The 18,976-nt window shown below is 39.9% G+C and overlaps 1 protein-coding gene across 1 annotated transcript in view; it reads left to right on the top strand.

Annotated features, from left to right (window-relative positions):
• The window catches only part of psd2 (pleckstrin and Sec7 domain containing 2), an 81,015-nt gene extending 62,368 nt beyond the window's left edge, over positions 1-18,647 (top strand). The window contains exons 4-15 of the mRNA XM_061927786.2: positions 5,013-5,210; positions 5,293-5,373; positions 7,929-8,041; positions 10,160-10,218; positions 12,389-12,478; positions 12,544-12,587; positions 12,667-12,857; positions 12,953-13,023; positions 13,385-13,542; positions 13,610-13,754; positions 13,930-14,073; positions 17,503-18,647. Coding sequence (XP_061783770.2) covers positions 5,013-5,210; positions 5,293-5,373; positions 7,929-8,041; positions 10,160-10,218; positions 12,389-12,478; positions 12,544-12,587; positions 12,667-12,857; positions 12,953-13,023; positions 13,385-13,542; positions 13,610-13,754; positions 13,930-14,073; positions 17,503-17,727 — 1,519 coding nt within the window. The 3' untranslated portion in view covers positions 17,728-18,647. The remainder of the gene's footprint in view (positions 1-5,012; positions 5,211-5,292; positions 5,374-7,928; positions 8,042-10,159; positions 10,219-12,388; positions 12,479-12,543; positions 12,588-12,666; positions 12,858-12,952; positions 13,024-13,384; positions 13,543-13,609; positions 13,755-13,929; positions 14,074-17,502) is intronic.
• Positions 18,648-18,976: the final 329 nt, after the last annotated feature.

Genomic DNA, 18,976 nt, shown 5'->3' with positions numbered 1-18,976 from the left:
TTGAGTGATGCTACAAATGTGGGTATCGATCCAATACTAAGTAGTTACAAGGACAGTATCGTTCATACCATCAGCGTTGGTACTGATCATTGAATAATTACATTTGTGGTCAAAATTATAATAAAGTAAATTGTGCAAAAAAAAAAAAATACAAATAGGCAGAAGCTACTATTGGCTCTGTGTGAAATCCTTTTTTGCACCTTAAGTCCTCCTGTGTTTAGGGACTTACTGTATTTCCTGAGTTTGTGAACAACAACAAACATGTAAAATATCAATCTAATCACTGTAACATTAACCATACTGATACTATACTTGGTATCGTTACTGTCGATATTTATTGAGCTACCCACCCCGTTTACGTTCAAGAGCTCTTATTACGATACGTCATGCGTGTGTAGTGGAGAATGTTTACTGTTTTCGTCCAAGCTCTATCAACGACTAAGTTTATATCATTTATATGATATATATCGTCTACATCGCGCAATCCTAATGGTTCTGCAAAATATTTGTTTGCATATTGATCTGTCGCTTGATCTTTAGCAACAGCCTGAATTCACACGGCAGATTTTGACAAGCTGCACTATAGAAACAGTCCTCAGAATGTCTTATAGTACACACCGCACATAGCTTCCGCTGTATCTATGGTAACTGCCAAATCCCTAACGATAATGGCTAGTAATGTATTGAATTTGTGAGGATAATGCAATCAGGCTGATCTGATTATGCAAAAATCTTCGGAATCATCTGGCCGGAATGCTGACATGCCACATTGCACATGCACACCCCAAGGAAATGAACAAATGCCATCTCGACTGACAGAGGTGAAAGGAAATTTATATTGAGAAACAGTTTAATGTGCTGCTGTGTATCTTTCCTCATACATTTATATAAAAAGAACGTTTGTTTTATGTACTTCATGTACAATTGTTATCAGCTCTTAATATAGCTATCAAAGTAGACAGCTTGTCTCTTTATGAAGACAATTACGGGAGGATAGTGGATTACCTACATACACATTATGTATTACTCTTAAAATACGAAACAATTCCCACTTTGTAGAGGGTTGGCACATGGACTAAAGAAGAAGACATTACATTTTAGTGAGGAGCTACATCATGGCACCCCTTTTCTGTCATCTTCCATGAGCAAGGATGTAGTCAAAAAAAATTACTAGCACACATTCACCACAATTGCAGTGTGTATATATATATATATATGATAACAATTCTGCATTTGTGGAGGTCTGTGTGACATTCTAGTTATATGTGGTTGGCTAAACAAACTATATGGTGACCTAAGACCTTTGCAAAGTACTTTCTGTGTATTACTGTGAATAATGTGTATTCAACAAATGATGTTCTACTAGATTGGCCTTTGTTGTGAAATGTCACTTGTCACTTTTGTTGAAAAAAAAAAGGCGAGGAAGAAGAACTTATGTCACTTAAGTGTCATTGAGCCATCATTTTTATTTTAAATCCATCCCGTCTCCGCTCGGGATGGTGTCCTGCTGGCCCCACTATGGACTGGACTCTTACTATTATGTTGGATCCACTATGGACTGGACTCTCACAATATTATGTCAGACCCACTCGACATCCATTGCTTTCGGTCTCCCCTAGAGGGGGGGGGGGTTACCCACATATGCGGTCCTCTCCAAGGTTTCTCATAGTCATTCACATCGACGTCCCACTGGGGTGAGTTTTTCCTTGCCCTTATGTGGGCTTTGTACCGAGGATGTCGTTGTGGCTTGTGCAGCCCTTTGAGACACTTGTGATTTAGGGCTATATAAATAAACATTGATTGATTGATTGATTGAAATAAGCATAAACTGAGCCAACATCATAAAAAGTGTTTTAGTATTTTATTCTTTGTCAATGACAATTATTTTTGTCTTAAGCAATCTACATGCACTGGCTATCTGAAGTCCAGTTGAAAAGCAGATTATCTTCTCTCCAAGTGAGAAATACAATTGAACAAATTTAACAAAAAACAGTGCCTGTAACAAGACATAAAGTAGCCTACCAGAGCGCGGTCTTCGTCCTCCTCTTCCTGAAGTCGTCTTCTTTCATGTGCAGCGGTGTTAGTGGTGGTGGATTTTAATTCTGTGCGGCGATTTTTTTCTTTTTCCGATCTTCTTTGGCTTTAGGGCTACGTTGTGAGCATTTCGTCGTGTATGCTCCGTAATAAGGGTGAATCAAAACGTGCTAAATAACTGACTGAATGATTGTGTGAGTGAGTTTGATTGAATGTGTACAATTTTATTGGACACATTAATTGATCTGTGGTAACCCATTCAGCCAAAATGATGTTACTCGGCTATATTTATTGGTGGCATGTGGAGCTTGTGAACCCGTACAAATTCATAAACTAGCCGCAGCATTGTATAAAGTGCAGGGTTCAAAGTAGTGGGTAAATGTAGTGACTTATGGACTGCAAATTACGGTAATGAGGTTAAGAAAATGTTGACTGTTGAAATCTTTTTAATTTCTACAGTTGCCACCTGGACTGAGACCTACATAAATTGTGGCCATGTTTACTTCCATAAACACACTGCACCATGTGTGGCGTCATTCCTATTACATTATACACAAATCAAAGTTGTATTTTTTGTATTGTAATGCAATAATCAATCAGACAGAGAATTTATAACCTTTTCCAGCATTGATCATAATAGTATGGATTTGGACAGTGCTATAGATCCAGACACACATTTTTTTTCTCACATTGACAGTAATTGTTTATATTATACAGAAGTACAGTACAACACCAACATTAATTCCAATAACAAACTGTCAATTATTCATATTAACTGCAGAAGCTTGTATGCCAATTTTAACGATATGAAATCATTTTTGGAACAATTTAAAGAACCCTTCAAAATGATCGCTATATCAGAGACATGGATGGCTACAAAAAAGGAATGGACTTCGGACTAGAAGGATATGAACTCAATTATATTAATAGAATAAATAAGAATGGAGGCGGAGTTGCTGTGTATGTGACGAAGGACTTCCATTACAAGGTGGTAAAAAACATGTCACTGGCTATTGACAATGTTTTAGAGTGTATAACCATTGAGATATGTCATGAAAAAAGCAGAAATGTATTGATCAGTTGTATATATAGGGCACCCAACTCAAGTATTGAAGGATTTGAAGACTGGATTAAGAGAACTTTCAATGGAATCAGTCAAAAAGTACTTTTTTTATGTGGAGACTTCAATATTGATCTCTTGAACCCCAATAAGCAAAAGTCCATTAATGATTTCACAGATACAATGTATAGTATGAGTTTGTATCTCCAAATCACAAGGCCAACCAGAATTGCAAGTCACAGTGCAACACTTATAGACAATATCTTCACTAATGTCTTTGATAATAATACAACAAGTGCACTGTTAACAACCGAAAATCAGCGACCATCTGCCAGTTTTTACTATTTATGATGGGAACTACAGGAAGAAGAACATTGACAAAAATACATTTCAAAGACTATGCTCAGAGGAAGGAATGATTTCCTTCAAGAAGGACCTGAGGAAACAAATTTGGGACAATGTCTACAATGAAGATGATGTAGATGATGCATATGGGAATTTTTTCAACACTTTTCTAACACTCTATGATACACATTGTCCATGGAAAGAACTTACTAAGAAGCAAAATAAAAACAACCAACCATGGATGACAAAAGGACTGAAAAATGCTTGTCACAAAAAAAATATATCGAATATTTATAACACAGAGATCTATAGAGGCAGAAAATAAGTATAAGAAATATAAAAACAAGTTAATTGGTATATTACGAACATGTAAGAAGGAATACTACAGTCAATTATTAAACAAGAACAGAAACAACATGAGAGCAACATGGGGCATCCAAAATAGCATCATTAAAAATGGTGCTAAGAAAGATTACCCCCAGTAATTTCTAGATGGAAATACAAAAAATGACAATATGAACCAAATAGTTATATAGTAATAATGACTGACTTAATTATGTATTACAAAACTGTTGTATTACTCATTCACGGATGTCATTTTACTATAAAAAAAGTCAGTAAATGAATGTATATATTTGTAAACGCTCTGAAGTGGGAAAGGGTTAGGATTAAATAAGCTTTGCTTCTTCCTACTCCTTGTCGGACATGATGTAAAGTGAAATGATATGAAATTGTGTAATGTATTATGCTGTAAGTGTGTTCATGTTAGAAATAAACTAAAGAAAGACAGAAATGTGAGCGACTACATAAAAAATGTGGATTTGAAAAAAAAAATCGGACTTGGGTTTTTCTGGTCTCAAACTGAGCTCATCCTCCAACCTCAACTTCACATATTTTTACATACTTAAAGCATTTAATTTCAACAGGATACATTTCTCACGTATTTATTGGAAACAGAAAGCCCTTTTTACTTTTTACTTTTACAAGCCTTACAAATCCTAACAGGGGTGACTAAGTAGTGTACATCCTGTCCTCAGAGAGATCAGAGGGCATGCATGTCACACTCATACATCCATTCACTGCTCAGATAGGCAGCGAGCGAGCATGAGATGGACAATTTAGTAGGACAGCGGAAGGTTGCGGGTTTGGCTCAGGGGCATCTTGAAGGGTTGTTGAGTCCAGACAGAACATTCAATGCTTCTTTGAGGATCCTTAAAATAATAAAGGCTTATTTTTGTTTTGTTGAGTTCACATTTTCCTCTTATAATGGAGTATTATATTAACTGAATGAGCTTTTAGGGAGAGCCTGAGACTGGGGAGATTTATCTCAGCTTTTTATTGTCAGTCACTATAATGAAAAGGGATATCATGGGAGTTGGGAATTAGGTCAGTGTTGTCCGTAATTTAAACTGAATGTCGCCTGTTTTTTTTGGTTTGTCAAATGTTTGATTGGAATTGGCTTGTAAGTCTAACAGTTTTGTGAAATGTGTTCCATTCATTAACCTGGGCACCTGCTTGTGTGTCTTTGTGTGTTTGTTTTTGTCCATCCATGTGTACGTTCTCCTCCCTACAGCGATGCCAACCTCACAGACGTGCTGTCTGACTCAGACGAGTGCGATTTGGGCAGTCTGGAGCATTTGGAGCGCGGTAGTACCGACACTTTGGCCAATGGCTGCCGAGCTGACTACGAAGCTGCCAAAAGGCTCGCCAAGCGCCTTTATCACCTTGAGGGCTTCAAGCGCTGTGATGTGGCCAGACACCTGGGCAAGAAGTAAGCATGCGTGCACATCCTCCGGCATGCGTGACATTAAGATGCATTCATTTGTGACTTTATGCCTTCTGCTTCGCTCTAGTAATGACTTCAGTCAGTTGGTGGCGTCAGAGTACCTGAGCTTCTTTGACTTCTCCGGCTTATCTCTGGATCGGGCCCTAAGGTAATGCTGATTAAGCACACAAAAACTGTATAGTACAGTAAGAGTGGCAGTGTAGCTGCCCGTACACATGCTTGCAGTTGTTACATTCCTCCTTCACAAGGCATTAGAATCTTTATTAATAGCCATGCAAAGAAATGGTGGAATTCACAATCGGTAACATTTTGTTAGCTCACGTCTACTATGCAGTTACAAACAAATAATTAAGCATACAGTACAACACACAACAACAACAACAAAAAGGCATTCCTGTTCGTAGCGTAATTACTTTGAAGTTCTAATGAGTGTCCGTATGGCAGAGGGGATGAAACAGTGATCCGTAGTGTTTCCCTGAGGGCATACGAGTGAACATGTTAGGGTTAGGAGTCAGAGGTGATCTTATAGGCTCTTTAAGTGATGCTGTTGATAGCACAAAGTGTCCATGGAAGAGAGGGTTTGATCTGTGATACGGCTGGATTTATCCACAATGCGCTGTTGTTGTCTGCGTGAATGTGAGTCCAAATTACCAAACCAAACAGTTATTGAGAAGGTGAGTATGCTTTGGACGATTTAGGTGTAGAGCTGTCAAAGGAGGCTGGGTCTGACTCAGAATTTTCTAAGCTGGCAAGGGAAAAATAGCCAAGACTCTGGCTATGTGGGGTAACCATCAGTCTTGACTGGTTGGGTTGAGATACAGAGACAGAGTAGTGGACAAATGGTATATAGTGAGGGAGAACAGCATTGAGGGGTTGAGTGGCCAGAGGAGGGCTGAGAACAATACATTAGGCACAACAACAGTTGTATCAATAACAGTAATACTCCCATGACAAAGCAACAACAATAATGGTCCGGTCCAAGCCCCACCATCACAGGTCTCACCACTTCCAATCACAAGCGGAAATTGTAAAGGTCCACTGGTGCCCCTGCCGGCCGTATATCCGGAAACGAAACACTAAACACCGTGGAGAGACAGAAAAAGGGGTTACAGCACACCTAACGATAGTTTTATCCATAGCTGTAGTAATATTATTATTATAGGCAGAGTAAGATACAAAGACAGGACTAATAGAGAAACAGAGAAGAGGCAAAGGAGTATCTAAAAAGATCCAGCAGTGTAGGCCTATGGCAGCATAAGTAGTGTAGGCTTATGGCAGCATAACTAAGAGATGACCAAGATACACCTGAGTCTGCACTGACTATAATCATTATCAAACATGTACGTTTTAAGTTTAGTTTTGAGTAAGAAGGTGGTGAATATGGTTTCATAAGAGCCTTGTACCATTTAACTTTTAAAAGTTCTTGGAAGTAAGTAAGTATAAGCTCTGGGAACAGAGCGCACTATTACGGTAGTTTGATAAGGCACCACTTAAAGGTACTCTACGATAAAACCTGGCCATGTAGTGCCATATATATGTGAGAAGCAGGATTTTGAATTCAATTTCATACTTTTTTTTAGTTAGGCAGTGCAGTGACACGAGCAGAGGAAACATTTTATCTCCTCTCCTGGTTGTGGTTAGAACTCTTGCAGCAGCATTTTGGACCGGCTGGAGGGTCTTTACATACTTGCTTGGGCAGCCGATTAGCACGGAGTTGCAATAATCCAACCCGAAGGTCATAGACTACTTTGTTAGCATCAGCAACTGTCAGGAAATTATTTTTTTTAAATATTTTGCAGTTACAAAAAATGTTGTTCTTGTCATTTGTTGCATTTGGAATTAAATGATAAACCCTGATCAATAATGAGTGTTCTGCTTTGAGCAAGTGTGAAGACATCTAAATCAGTTATATCATTCGCAGCCTTTTCTCTGTGGTTATGGGGGCCAAGGATTACAATTTCAGTTTTATTTAAGTAGGAGGAAGGTGAAACTAATCCACTTTAGACCCATCTGGAATTGACCTAGCCAATTAGCTTCATTGGGTTTCATTGATAAATAAAGTTGTATGTCGTCTGCATAACAGTGACATTTAAGAGAGTGCTTTCTAATAACATTGTGCTTAAATGTGTTTGAATAATGCTATAGCAGCTGTTTAGTCTCAAAATGCTGAGAAGAAATTAAACCAACTAATTGTAACCTATACAATGTACTGTTGTGAAGATAATTAACTAAATACATAAAAAATGATCCATGCCAGTGCCCTTCACAAGCACATATAAAGTATATATTCAGTTTCAACAGTCGTAATAGTATTTCCATTTTCAGTGGATCGGACCTTTTTCTAAGAAAGATCCTTTTATAACAAATTAACCGTTAATTCAGGGTGAGTTCTTGTGAGAAAAGCAAATTATGTATTTGCATGACACGTGAGGATTGCTAAGAACTGCTGTGATGTCAGACTGATTTATTTGTCTGTCTTTGGCATTTCGCCCCCGGCAACCCTTTGTCTCGTCATTCATACGCAATATCTGACAGTATTTTACATGACCTCATTTTGCCTTGTTTCTAAAGGGACGCCTGTCCATATCTGTGACCTCCACACATTCTATTGACTAGCAGGCATGATTAATGTGCATATTTTGCAGCGTAACTGGGAGACATCTGACCTCCAGTTGGCCTCTTGATGTCATTTATGTGTGACAGGAACTTTTTAAAAGCCTTTCCGCTGATGGGGGAGACGCAGGAAAGAGAGCGAGTCCTGGTGCATTTCTCCAAACGCTTCTGCCACTGCAATCAACAAACAATCACATCTGAAGGTTAGAGCAAATTAATGAGCTTTGTGATCAATGCTAACACATGTACTGTATTTGTATATACACTCTAGTCACATTAGGTATAGCCTTAAACCCAATCCAAGAGCTTTTACTTTTAACCAAAAAAGTGTCAGAGCTAAATTGTGATGTAATATACAAGTTTTCCCTCCTTTATGTTGTTTATTTTAATAAGGCCAACACACTATTGTGCAGTTCTACATGACAGTAAATTAATGCATGCCCACCACATAGCTCTTGTATTGACTTCACAGGACTGGGAGGTGGGCGTGTGGGGTTATTACATAATTACTCATTTATTAATAATAATACTACCGTATTTTCCGCACTATAAGGCGCACCGGATTATTAGCCGCACCTTCTATGAATTACATATTTCATAATTTTGTCCACCAATAAGCCGCCCGGACTATAAGCCGCGCCTACGCTGCGCTAAAGTGAATGTCAAAAAAACGCTGCGCTAAAGTGAATGTCAAAAAAACAGTCAGATAGTTCAGTCAAACTTTAATAATATATTGAAAACCAGCGTTCTAACAACTCTGTCCCAAAATGTACGCAAATGTGCAATCACAAACATAGTAAAATTCAAAATGGTGTAGAGCAATAGTAACATAATGTTGCGCGAACGTTAATGTCACAACACACAAAATAAACATAGCGCTCACCTTCTGAAGTTATTCTTCATTCGTAAATCCTTCGAATTCTTCGTCTTCGGTGTCCGAATTGAAAAGTTGCGCAAGCGTGGTATCCAAAATGGCCGGTTCCGTCTCGTCGAAGTCATCGGGAGTCAGTGTCGCTGTTGTTCTGTGAATCCTGCCTTCCGGAAAGCTCGGACCACAGTTGTGACCGAAATATCTGCCCAGGCATTTACGATCCACTGGCAAATGTTGTCGTATGTCGTCCGGCGCTGTCTGCCCGTCTTAGTGAAGGTGTGTTCGCCTTCGGAGCTGTGTGAAAAAAGCCACCCGGCCTCTTCGCGTAAACTTCCCTTAACCACTCGCTCATCTTTTCTTCATCCATCCATCCCTTCGAGTTAGCTTTTATGATGACGCCGGCTGGAAAGGTCTCTTTTGGCAAGGTCTTCCTTTTGAATATCACCATGGGTGGAAGTTTCTGGCCATTAGCATGGCAAGCTAGAACCACAGTGAAGGATGACTTCTCATTCCCTGTGGTGCGAATATTCACCGTACGTGCTCCCGTTCCACAGTGCGGTTCACAGGAATATCAGTTGCTGTGAAATACGGTAGTAATCCGTGTGCGGATGGAGAGATTGCGTCTTTTTATGAACCGGATCCTTTTCGCTTGGTAGGAGCCATTTTGTGGTCTTTACAGATGTAAACAGGAAATGAAACGTACGGTGATATCCGTGCGTTTTTTCTTCTTCTTCCGGGGGCGGGCGGTAGCTTACAGTAGAAGAAGAAGCGCTTCCTGTTCTATGGGGGCGGGTGCTTACCTTGGCGGTTGCTTGCGTAGAAGAAGAAGCGCTTCCTGTTCTACCGGGAAAAAAGATGGCGGCTGTTTACCGAAGTTGCGAGATCGAAACTTTATGAAAATGAATCGTAATAAAGCGCACCGGGTTATAAGGCGCACTGTTAGCTTTTGAGAAAATTTGTGGTTTTTAGGTGCGCCTTATAGTGCGGAAAATACGGTAAATTAATAATAAAAATGGATGTGTACAGTGCTTTTTATTTAGTAATTCAAACCACATGACATTGACAAACCAAACTTACTCAAGCCATGATTAATTCACTCCACATTCACCATAATGGTGGTAAGCTACATTTGTGGCCACAGCTGCCCTGGGATAGAATGACGAAACCATGGCTGCCATTAATTCACATTCACATACTAGTGTGGGCTGCACTGGAGGTAAAGTGAGTGAAGTGTCTTGCACAAGGACACAATGATTGTATTCATTTGTGCAGGTGTACCTAATGTTGTGGCTGATGAATATATGAGGCACTGCTCTTATAATAACCTTACAGGATTACATTTTTCACGGCACAACATAGAAATAGACAACGTAGACCTATGTAAAATGTGACTTTGTGTCCCTTTACTGGATTTTGACATCAGGTTGGCCTCGTGTGTGTTGTGTTGCAGATGGAGCCCACACACTAACCTGTGCCCTCATGCTGCTCAACACAGATCTACATGGACACGTATGTGTTTACCTTGTTTTGCACTCTGTTTATAGATTCCTGCTCGTCTAATCTCCCTACATATTTGGAAAAAGGCCATGGCATGTCTAGATTATCATCTCATTTTGGATCTGCATTTTTTTGCTGTCTTAAAACTCACTCAAGCCTCTCTCTCGCTCTCTCCCTTCTCTATTTGCACTCTCTTGCTTCCCAGCCTACTTTTTGACCTGTTTCTGTCTCTCCTGTCCTCAGATAGTCTCTTGTGATCATTTTTAAACTAGAGCATTGTGGTATGAGCCACACAGAACCATCAGAAGTCATCAAATGTTCAATGCTTGTCGTTAAACACTGTTGTTTACATGTACCATGTAGACCCTGCACAACTCTTGAGTTGTAGAATAACCCTCCTTTAACTAACATCCTTTCTCTCTTTTCCTCTTCTTCCCTTTCAAATCCTTCCCCTGCTCACCACATCTGGTTTCCTGGTCTCTCTCTGTCCCTGCAGGTGGTAAGTATTCCTCCTGCGCCAGAAATAGACTCGTTCCTCTTTTGGCGTGTGCTCCTTTTTCTTTTAGCAGTATTTAGCCATAATTGTAGTCCAGCTTTCTCTTTAGATGAAATTGGCAGTGTAATCTTTTAGATGGGCCCAAATAAAGAGAAAAATAGGATGGATTTATTGAGGATCATTAAGAATTATTTCACTTTTTAATAAAAAAAAAAAAAGTGCACTACATTGCTACTACCAGCAGTGGTGACATGGACTCTTTCTTACAATAACCAGTTTGTGGTTTAATTGTATTAAATAAATGAACAAACAAGTGGATACACAGGTTAATGGTGTACCTTCTGCCATCTGGTGGAAAAGCATTTAATTTTTCTCTCTGTCACTATATACATCAGGTGTCCCCAACCTTTTTTGCCACACACACCGGTTTAATGTAGGCATTATTGTGTGTGGCAGATAAATACAGCAAAAATAAGTACATAAAAAATACAACTAACCATAACGCTGATTTAGTGGGAGCCCTGGTCTTGTTTTTTTGCGATGAGATGGTCGCCAGCAGGTTGTTGGTACAATATACCATCAGCCTGCTGGGGACTGCAGATGGAAATCAGCCTTTGGCTACAATCTGTCACATTTACATTTTATATGTTCATTAATGTGCATTGTATTATGTCACAACGTTATAACAAATATAACAAATGATGACTTCCTATCAGGAATTGTATTATACATCTATAAACAAGCTTATTGGTGTGTCTATCAAGTGGGACAGGCGAAAGTTAACTCAGAGAAAATGCGTTTGTTTATAAACGATTTAATGTTTCTGTGCAGCCCGGTAGCAAATGCGTCATTGGCGTGTTTGGGGACCACTGCTATACATCACTGGTGTAAATCAAAGAACAAATATACATTCTTTGCAGTAAATACATCATATTTTTTGGACCAATTAGGTGAAATTGAATTATTTATATGGCACACCTGATGATCTCTTAAGGTACACTAATATGCTGCGGCTAATTGGTTGGGGATCACTGGTCTAAATAATAACAACATGACGTCAGCTATGGTGAAATGAACTATGTCATTGCAAACTATACAGTATGACACTCCTCAGGGCAGCATGGTTCTGCACAATAGACACACAGATTGAAACAGGAGTTGAGAACATTCAGATTTTTTAAAATGACATATAAAAATAAACTAATGATGCAAATTGGTTGTTAATATTCCCCACAGTCAATCACGTAGTATATTCCCTAATCTGCACGATTGGAGTTTTGTAGAAATGTGGAAAAAAAATGTATATGAAAAATAATGCACAATAGTGTGTGTGTGTGTGTGTGTGTGTGTGTGTGTGTGTGTGTGTGTGTGTGTGTGTGTGTGTGTGTGTGTGTGTGTGTGTGTGTGTGTGTGTGTGTGTGTGTGTGTATATATGTATATATATATAAACATTTTAATTTTTGTAAAAGATGATAATGATGGTAAAACAAAGCATTATTTTGGACTGTCTGTGAAAAGATATGCACTGCCATCCGGTGGCTGGTTGTGTTATTGCATCTTGTTTGGGCCTGGGGATTGCCAACTATTTTACAGGGGGAGTATTTGTCACATTTTATAGAAAAAATAAAACTGTTGAATTAATTAACCACACAATTTGTTCTCTCATTGATGTTTTTCCCTCCTCAGAACATTGGGAAGAAAATGTCCTGCCAACAGTTTATTGGTAATCTAGATGGCCTCAACAATGGCAAAGACTTTCCCAAAGACTTACTGAAGGTACACATCTTTTCCTAAAGCTAGTGTTATGTGTGACGATAATTTCAGCTTCTTGCCCTGCACAGGTCTTATACAACTCCATCAAGAACGAGAAGCTTGAGTGGGCTGTGTGAGTATGCTTTTTTCTCTGCTCAAATAGTTCAATACGTGTGTCTCATGTTCATCTGAGTGTTTTTTGCTGTGTGCAGTGAAGAAGAAGAGCTAAGGAAAAGCCTGTCGGAGCTGGTGGAGGAACAGTGTGAGGGCGGGAGTAAACGTGTTGCCAGGGTAACGGACAGCAATAACCCTTTCATCGCCATCCCCATCCTCCTCAATGCCGTAACCTACAAACACGGAGTGCTAACTCGGAAAAGCCATGCTGATATGGATGGCAAAAGGAGTGAGTTCATAAACTCACTGACATCTTACAGTGTTTTATAATATCATGTTGTTTTGATGTAAAACGTGAATCTCGCTCAAATTTGCCCTTTCCAGCCCCAAGGGGTCGCCGTGGTTGGAAGAAGTTTTATGCCGTTCTCAAGGGGATGATCTTATATCTCCAGAAGGTACTGTGTCCTTGATGTTGTTGCTATAGAAACACACATGCACCATGGGCTGGTACTGATGCTGCTCCAGTAGTTGCACTGCACCGTGAGTGATGTTGGCAAGTGTAGTTTGTGTTGTCTCCCTCTGCTGGGAGTAAGGCTGTATTGTAGCACATGAGAGGTAAAAATGTTACCTTTTTTTAACCATAATGCAGTGTTACTATTACTGCTACATTGGGTCTAATTGTCACATGGTGCTTCAATATTTGTACAGGACATTCATTTATACACATTTCATATAATAATCATATTTTTCCATTATTAAATGTTAGCTTTGGCATTCACAGCACAAAACGAAATATGACACAATTTCCTCATTCAGGATGAATATAAGCCGGATGCTGACATTTCAGAGGTGGATCTGAAGAACGCTGTGCGGATCAACCACGCTTTAGCCACCCGTGCCACCGACTACAGCAAGCGAGCCAACGTACTCAAGCTCAAAACCTCTGACTGGAGAGTTTTTCTGCTGCAAGCGCCGTGCGTCGACTTCTTTGCCTCTCTGCAATTTGGAATCAGGCATCCTCATGCTGTTTCTTCTCTTCAGGGACGAGGAGGAGATGATGTCGTGGATCTTCCGGATAAATCTGGTGGCAGCACTCTTCTCCGCTCCAGCCTTCCCTGCTGCTATTGGCTCCATGAAGAAATTTTGTCGTCCCATTTTGCCATCTTCATCTACAAGACTAAATCAGGTATTGTAAAGCAAATTGACATTAAATACTTTCACAATACAGTTAAAGCCACCAATAGCCTCCATCCAGACCCTTGTTCACATTATATCTATACGTATTCTATTTGTGTGCACACCCGTCTGATTGGCTATTTCGCCGGTCTTCTGTTTTTTTGCCTGGGCTGTGATTGGTGCAGCAGGAGCAGCTGCTGAGTCACGAGAACAAGCTAAAGCAGATGAGCCTGGAGCTGGAAGAGCACCGGAAAAACCCGCCCTCAGCTGACCCCAAAAACCGCGAGTGGGAGGAGTATCGGCTCAAAGAGCACTACCTCACATACGAGGTATACTCATTACTACGTCCACCAGTTATTGTGTCATGTAATATCAATTTATGGACAGCTTAATGTATATCAGATTTTTATATACCACAATATTAGGTACACTTGCACAATCGAATAAGATCCAATATAATAAAATCATCAAATCTAATGTGTTTATTTTAGAGTTGTACTGAGAAATGTTTTACTTTTATGGTACATTAAATACTTGTAATCAAAAACAAACTACAACCACAATAAGATACATAAGACCTCATCTACTAAGATCCAAATACCATGCGCTAAACAGCATGTACAACTACAATAATATGCAAAAGACCTAATATACTAAGATCCAAATACCACGCGCTAAACAGTGTGTACAAACAATAAAGTTGTGTATACTATCAGTGGGCGAGTTGCGTGTGATCTACTCAGACAGCGTCTACAACTAGTGCAGATCGTTTAAATGAGGTTTTTGTGTTTACTACATGGCCAATACTCATGTACTGCACATCATGTTATCACCTGTGGCATTTTGCTACTGTGTGTTTTGAAAATTGCGGCACATCATCATGTACCACTTTTTATGGGCATTTTAGAAGCAGTCCTGCAGTGCATCTAGAATGCAGCCCACTTTTTTCCGGGGGTCCATTGAAATGTTCCTGACACAAGAAAATTCATATTGCTGGAATATTTTTCATATATATATATATATATATATATATATATATATAAGACTAACGTCATTAAAAAAAACAGCAACAGACACCAAAACGCATCAATTTAATCAGCCCCTTAAGTCATCCAGCAGCTCTAAAATTATGAAATTATATTGGTTGATATTGAATGAACGATATGTCTAATATTTTTATTTTAGACAGTCCATATATGTTGACAAGCATATGTAGGATGGTGCTGCAGGGCGATCGCCTCCTTTCTCACAGTTATCGCTGCACAACTGCCAGCTTGCGCGTCCTTTTGTCTTTTTGCACGATTTGAGTGAAGATGGAAGTGCTCTTATACCCAGTAAAAACAAATGTTTATCTCGTCCGTCCATTGACTAACAAATCAAAAAAAAGAAAAAGCACTATTTGAATTACATACTTTTTTCGGAAGGAAATAATTCAATGTTTCCCGTACAACTCTATTACGGATATGGTTGCAGGGGAGGGTTAGATGACGCCAAGATCTAATTTGCTAAATTGGCCATGATGCATGTGTATTTAATTTTTTGGGGATACTGTGGTAGACAAAAAGTAAACTAAAAACATGAAGAGCAAAACACGTTTTAAAATAGAAATACACTTTTTGTTTATTTTTACGTCAGAAGTGCCTTTGAGAAGATGTGGAGGGGCCACAGCAGCACTTACTGATTGTTGAAAAGAGTGTGTTTTAATTTGAGAGTCCCCAGTAAGACTAGATAAAGTTGCTACATATGTCCCTAGTTGCTTTTTTGCTAAACAGACTCTAGAGGGGTTTGAATACTGGCTAAATATATATTAGTAAGTTGGAAACATTGATCCCTCCTGCTATATCTCCTTATTCTCTGGCATTCAAAGAGTGTTAAGAAGCAGAGCGACAATGTCGTCTACTGTACGCAGTTGGAACAAGTTACATTCATACACAGTCACATTAGTGCAGTGCTTCTCATATTGCGGGGCTGCGGGAGGAATTGTGAAGTGTTAGAGAGGCAGGGGGACTTCCATTAGTAACGTCTTTTTTCTTGCTTGAACAATACGCCTACCTACAGCTAGGGCACAGCAGTGCTTGAATTACATCCATGAACAGGAAATGTGACAAATTATACTCGTAAGTTTACCATGAATAATATATATATTGTTCATAAGTAGAATAAGGTTTTTAATTCAAGTAAATGCTAGTCAACAACTAGCTCATGGGTGTAATTTCACTTGGCCCTTGAGGCGATATCAAATTAACACTAGAGCTGGCCCGCCGACTATATTCAGCGGCGGTGCTGCAGTAACACCGCATTCACTGCTAATTCTCATACTTGCCAACCCTCCCGGGAGTCTCCCAAATTTCAGTGCCCCTCCCAAAAATCGTCACGTCCGCTTTTCACCCAGTCCAACGAATGCTGGCCCAGTCACATGATATGTGCGGCTTCAGCACGCACACACGTGAATGCAATGCATACTTGGCCAACAGCGATGCAGGTTACACTGACGGCGCTTGTATAAATAACTTTAACACTGTTAGAAATATGCGCCACACTGTGAATCCACACCAAACAAGAATGACAAACATATTTCGGGAGAACATCCACACCGTAACACAACATAAACACAACAAAACAAATACCCAGAATCCCATGCAGCCCTAACTCTTCCGGGCTGCAATATACACCCCCGCTACCACCTAATCCCGCCTTGCCCACCTCAACCGACGCACGGACGCATTTACGTGTGTGTGCGTACAGAAGTCGCACATATTTTGTGATCGGGCCGGCACGTTGTTAGAATGGATGAAAAGCAGATGTGACGACAGCTCGTAGAGGACCTTAAAGGCAGTGCCTATAAAGCACGCCCCCAAGACTGTGGTCCGGGTGGACTACGAGGTATAATGACTGATGAACACCTTCGTTCGATAATGAAAGTTGCCTCAGCTCAAAGCCTGAGCCCCGACATTAATGAACTAGCATCCAAGAAAAGATGTCAGGTATCTGGCTTGGGCACATCAGCTTAGATCAGTGTGTTGCAAACTGAGCAGTTTGAAGTCCTGAATGGTTGGTTTATTCATTGTTATTTTATTTTCTAATTTACTAGCCTGTGGAAAAAGTTCATGTTGATATTTACCTCAGAAGGCTGCAAATATAAAAGAGGCATTACATTTTTATTAAAATTGTATTTGATATGCCATTGATATTTTTTAATTATTATTAAAATTTGAAACTCGATTTTGCATGTCACTATAAAGTTATACAAGCCTTGCTTGTTCAATATTCAATGCAAAACTTGTGTGGGTCCCTATTAAAAGGTTAATTTGTTCAACCTTGGCCCGCGGCTTTGTTCAGTTTTACATTTTGGCCCACTCTGTATTTGAGTTTGACACACCTGAACTAGCTTGACACGTACAGAAAATGAATATGTATGATCAGGTTCTCAATAGTAGTACAATTTGGAGAGAAAGTAACAGTGACAGAAAGTAACGGAGAACCAGTGCTTCCGTGTGTTTATGAACCAGGGCAACACACAGCACCAAATCTATTTGTGGCGGTCCAAGTTTAGTTGTGGCAGACAAATGCATGTGTATCGCATTAGGTTGTGCATGAAAAATGTATTTTGTATTCTACTAATGTGCGATTTGCTATTAGTCCGGACACTTTGTGGTCAAAACCAAGGTTAATTCATTGTGTTCAAACAACGCAGTCCAGCATCTCACCTTGTACCTTGTACCAACCCCCCTTCCCACCTCTCTTTTCATGACGAGCAGAAGACTCGCTATGAGACGTACATCAGCCTCCTTCAGGCCAAAATCCGCACTGAAACAGACGATCTAGAGAAGATCGAGGCCAGCGTGGTGGGTGGCCTGTTGATGGAGGGCACTCTGGCCGGCCACCTCCGCAAGACGCAGTCCTCGCCGTCCATCAGTCATGAGGCTCACAGCGGCTTAAATGGGAGGGGCGCCGGATGCACTGCCCCGGGACAGATGAGCTGAGGGGACGGGGAGGAGGGGGTCACATGGACCACACCCTTCCGAGCAACATCCCTTGAAGCCAAAACCAGTGTCATGGTTTTCGGTCCGTCCTTTAATGGTTCGAATCAGAATCCTTCCTAGAATTTATCCCCCTGGTGATAAGTTTCCGAAAGCAATAGATGATGAAGACCTGCCATGACTGCCCCCCCTCACTACTATTGCACATTTTAAAATGATCGGAACTGTGATCACTATTTATAACGTCATCAGTATTACTTTCTCGGACGCTGTTGTCTTTAGCTGTGTTTACTTTGGGCGAGAGAAAAAGTATATATATATGTGTTAGTCAGACAAATGTGTGCGATGGAGGAAATGGTACTACTGTAGCATTTTGTTTACACACTCACTTTTGGACCTATCATTGTGGTGCAGTGTGATTAGCCGCCATCTTTGTTACAGAAACTCACAAAGAACCTCTCAGAAGGGACCCTGCCATGTAGAGCATATTTATTTATTTATTTAATTCCTTACAAATAACCTGTATTGGCTCTCGCTGTTTTTACAACCATCTCTTTGCACACACAGAGGAACAGTTCGCTGGAGGAACTCGGGGTTGAGTGCCTTACTTACGGCACCTTGAGACCAGCTAGTGAGCAAAAAAGAACTTGAATCGAAACGGTCCTGGATCAGAGCTCATCTCTGTCATTTGTAAGTTACCCCAAACACGGACGGACACGTGTTGAAATAGTCTGTTTGTTTCCACCGTCTCAAAGACAAAACCATCAAGCACTGTGCCGTGTTCGGCTGGAACTACCGCCATGCTCTTTTTGAAGGGTTGGATTTCATTACGGAGGAAGCATATCCATACCATTTTTTTTTAAATTGATAATAGTCTTTTTACACCCCCACAATTGATTTAAAATAAAACAATCAAGATGTGATTCAAGTGCAGATTCAAAGTTGTAATTGAAGAGGTCTTACAACAATTTGACTCCTTGACTTTTAGGCATACTTGCCAACCCTCCCGAAAAACCTGAGTGAGGACAGCCTTTTTTCATGACGGGAGGACAACAGGGTGACAAGAACTAAATCATCCAGACTAGAGATAAATTGTATTATTATGTTTATCTTACCTAAAAATAAATATATTTATTAATTTAAAAAAAAAAAAAACTAAATACATTTTTACTATATTTTGCTAAAAACATCAAAATTAATTGTTTTTTTATTTGTATTTTTTCGTGACTCCTTATTACATCCAGCCATAGAA

This window comes from Nerophis lumbriciformis, linkage group LG35 (assembly GCF_033978685.3).
Source record: "Nerophis lumbriciformis linkage group LG35, RoL_Nlum_v2.1, whole genome shotgun sequence".
Taxonomy (NCBI): domain Eukaryota; kingdom Metazoa; phylum Chordata; class Actinopteri; order Syngnathiformes; family Syngnathidae; genus Nerophis; species Nerophis lumbriciformis.
This window is presented reverse-complemented; position numbering and strand designations above follow the sequence as displayed.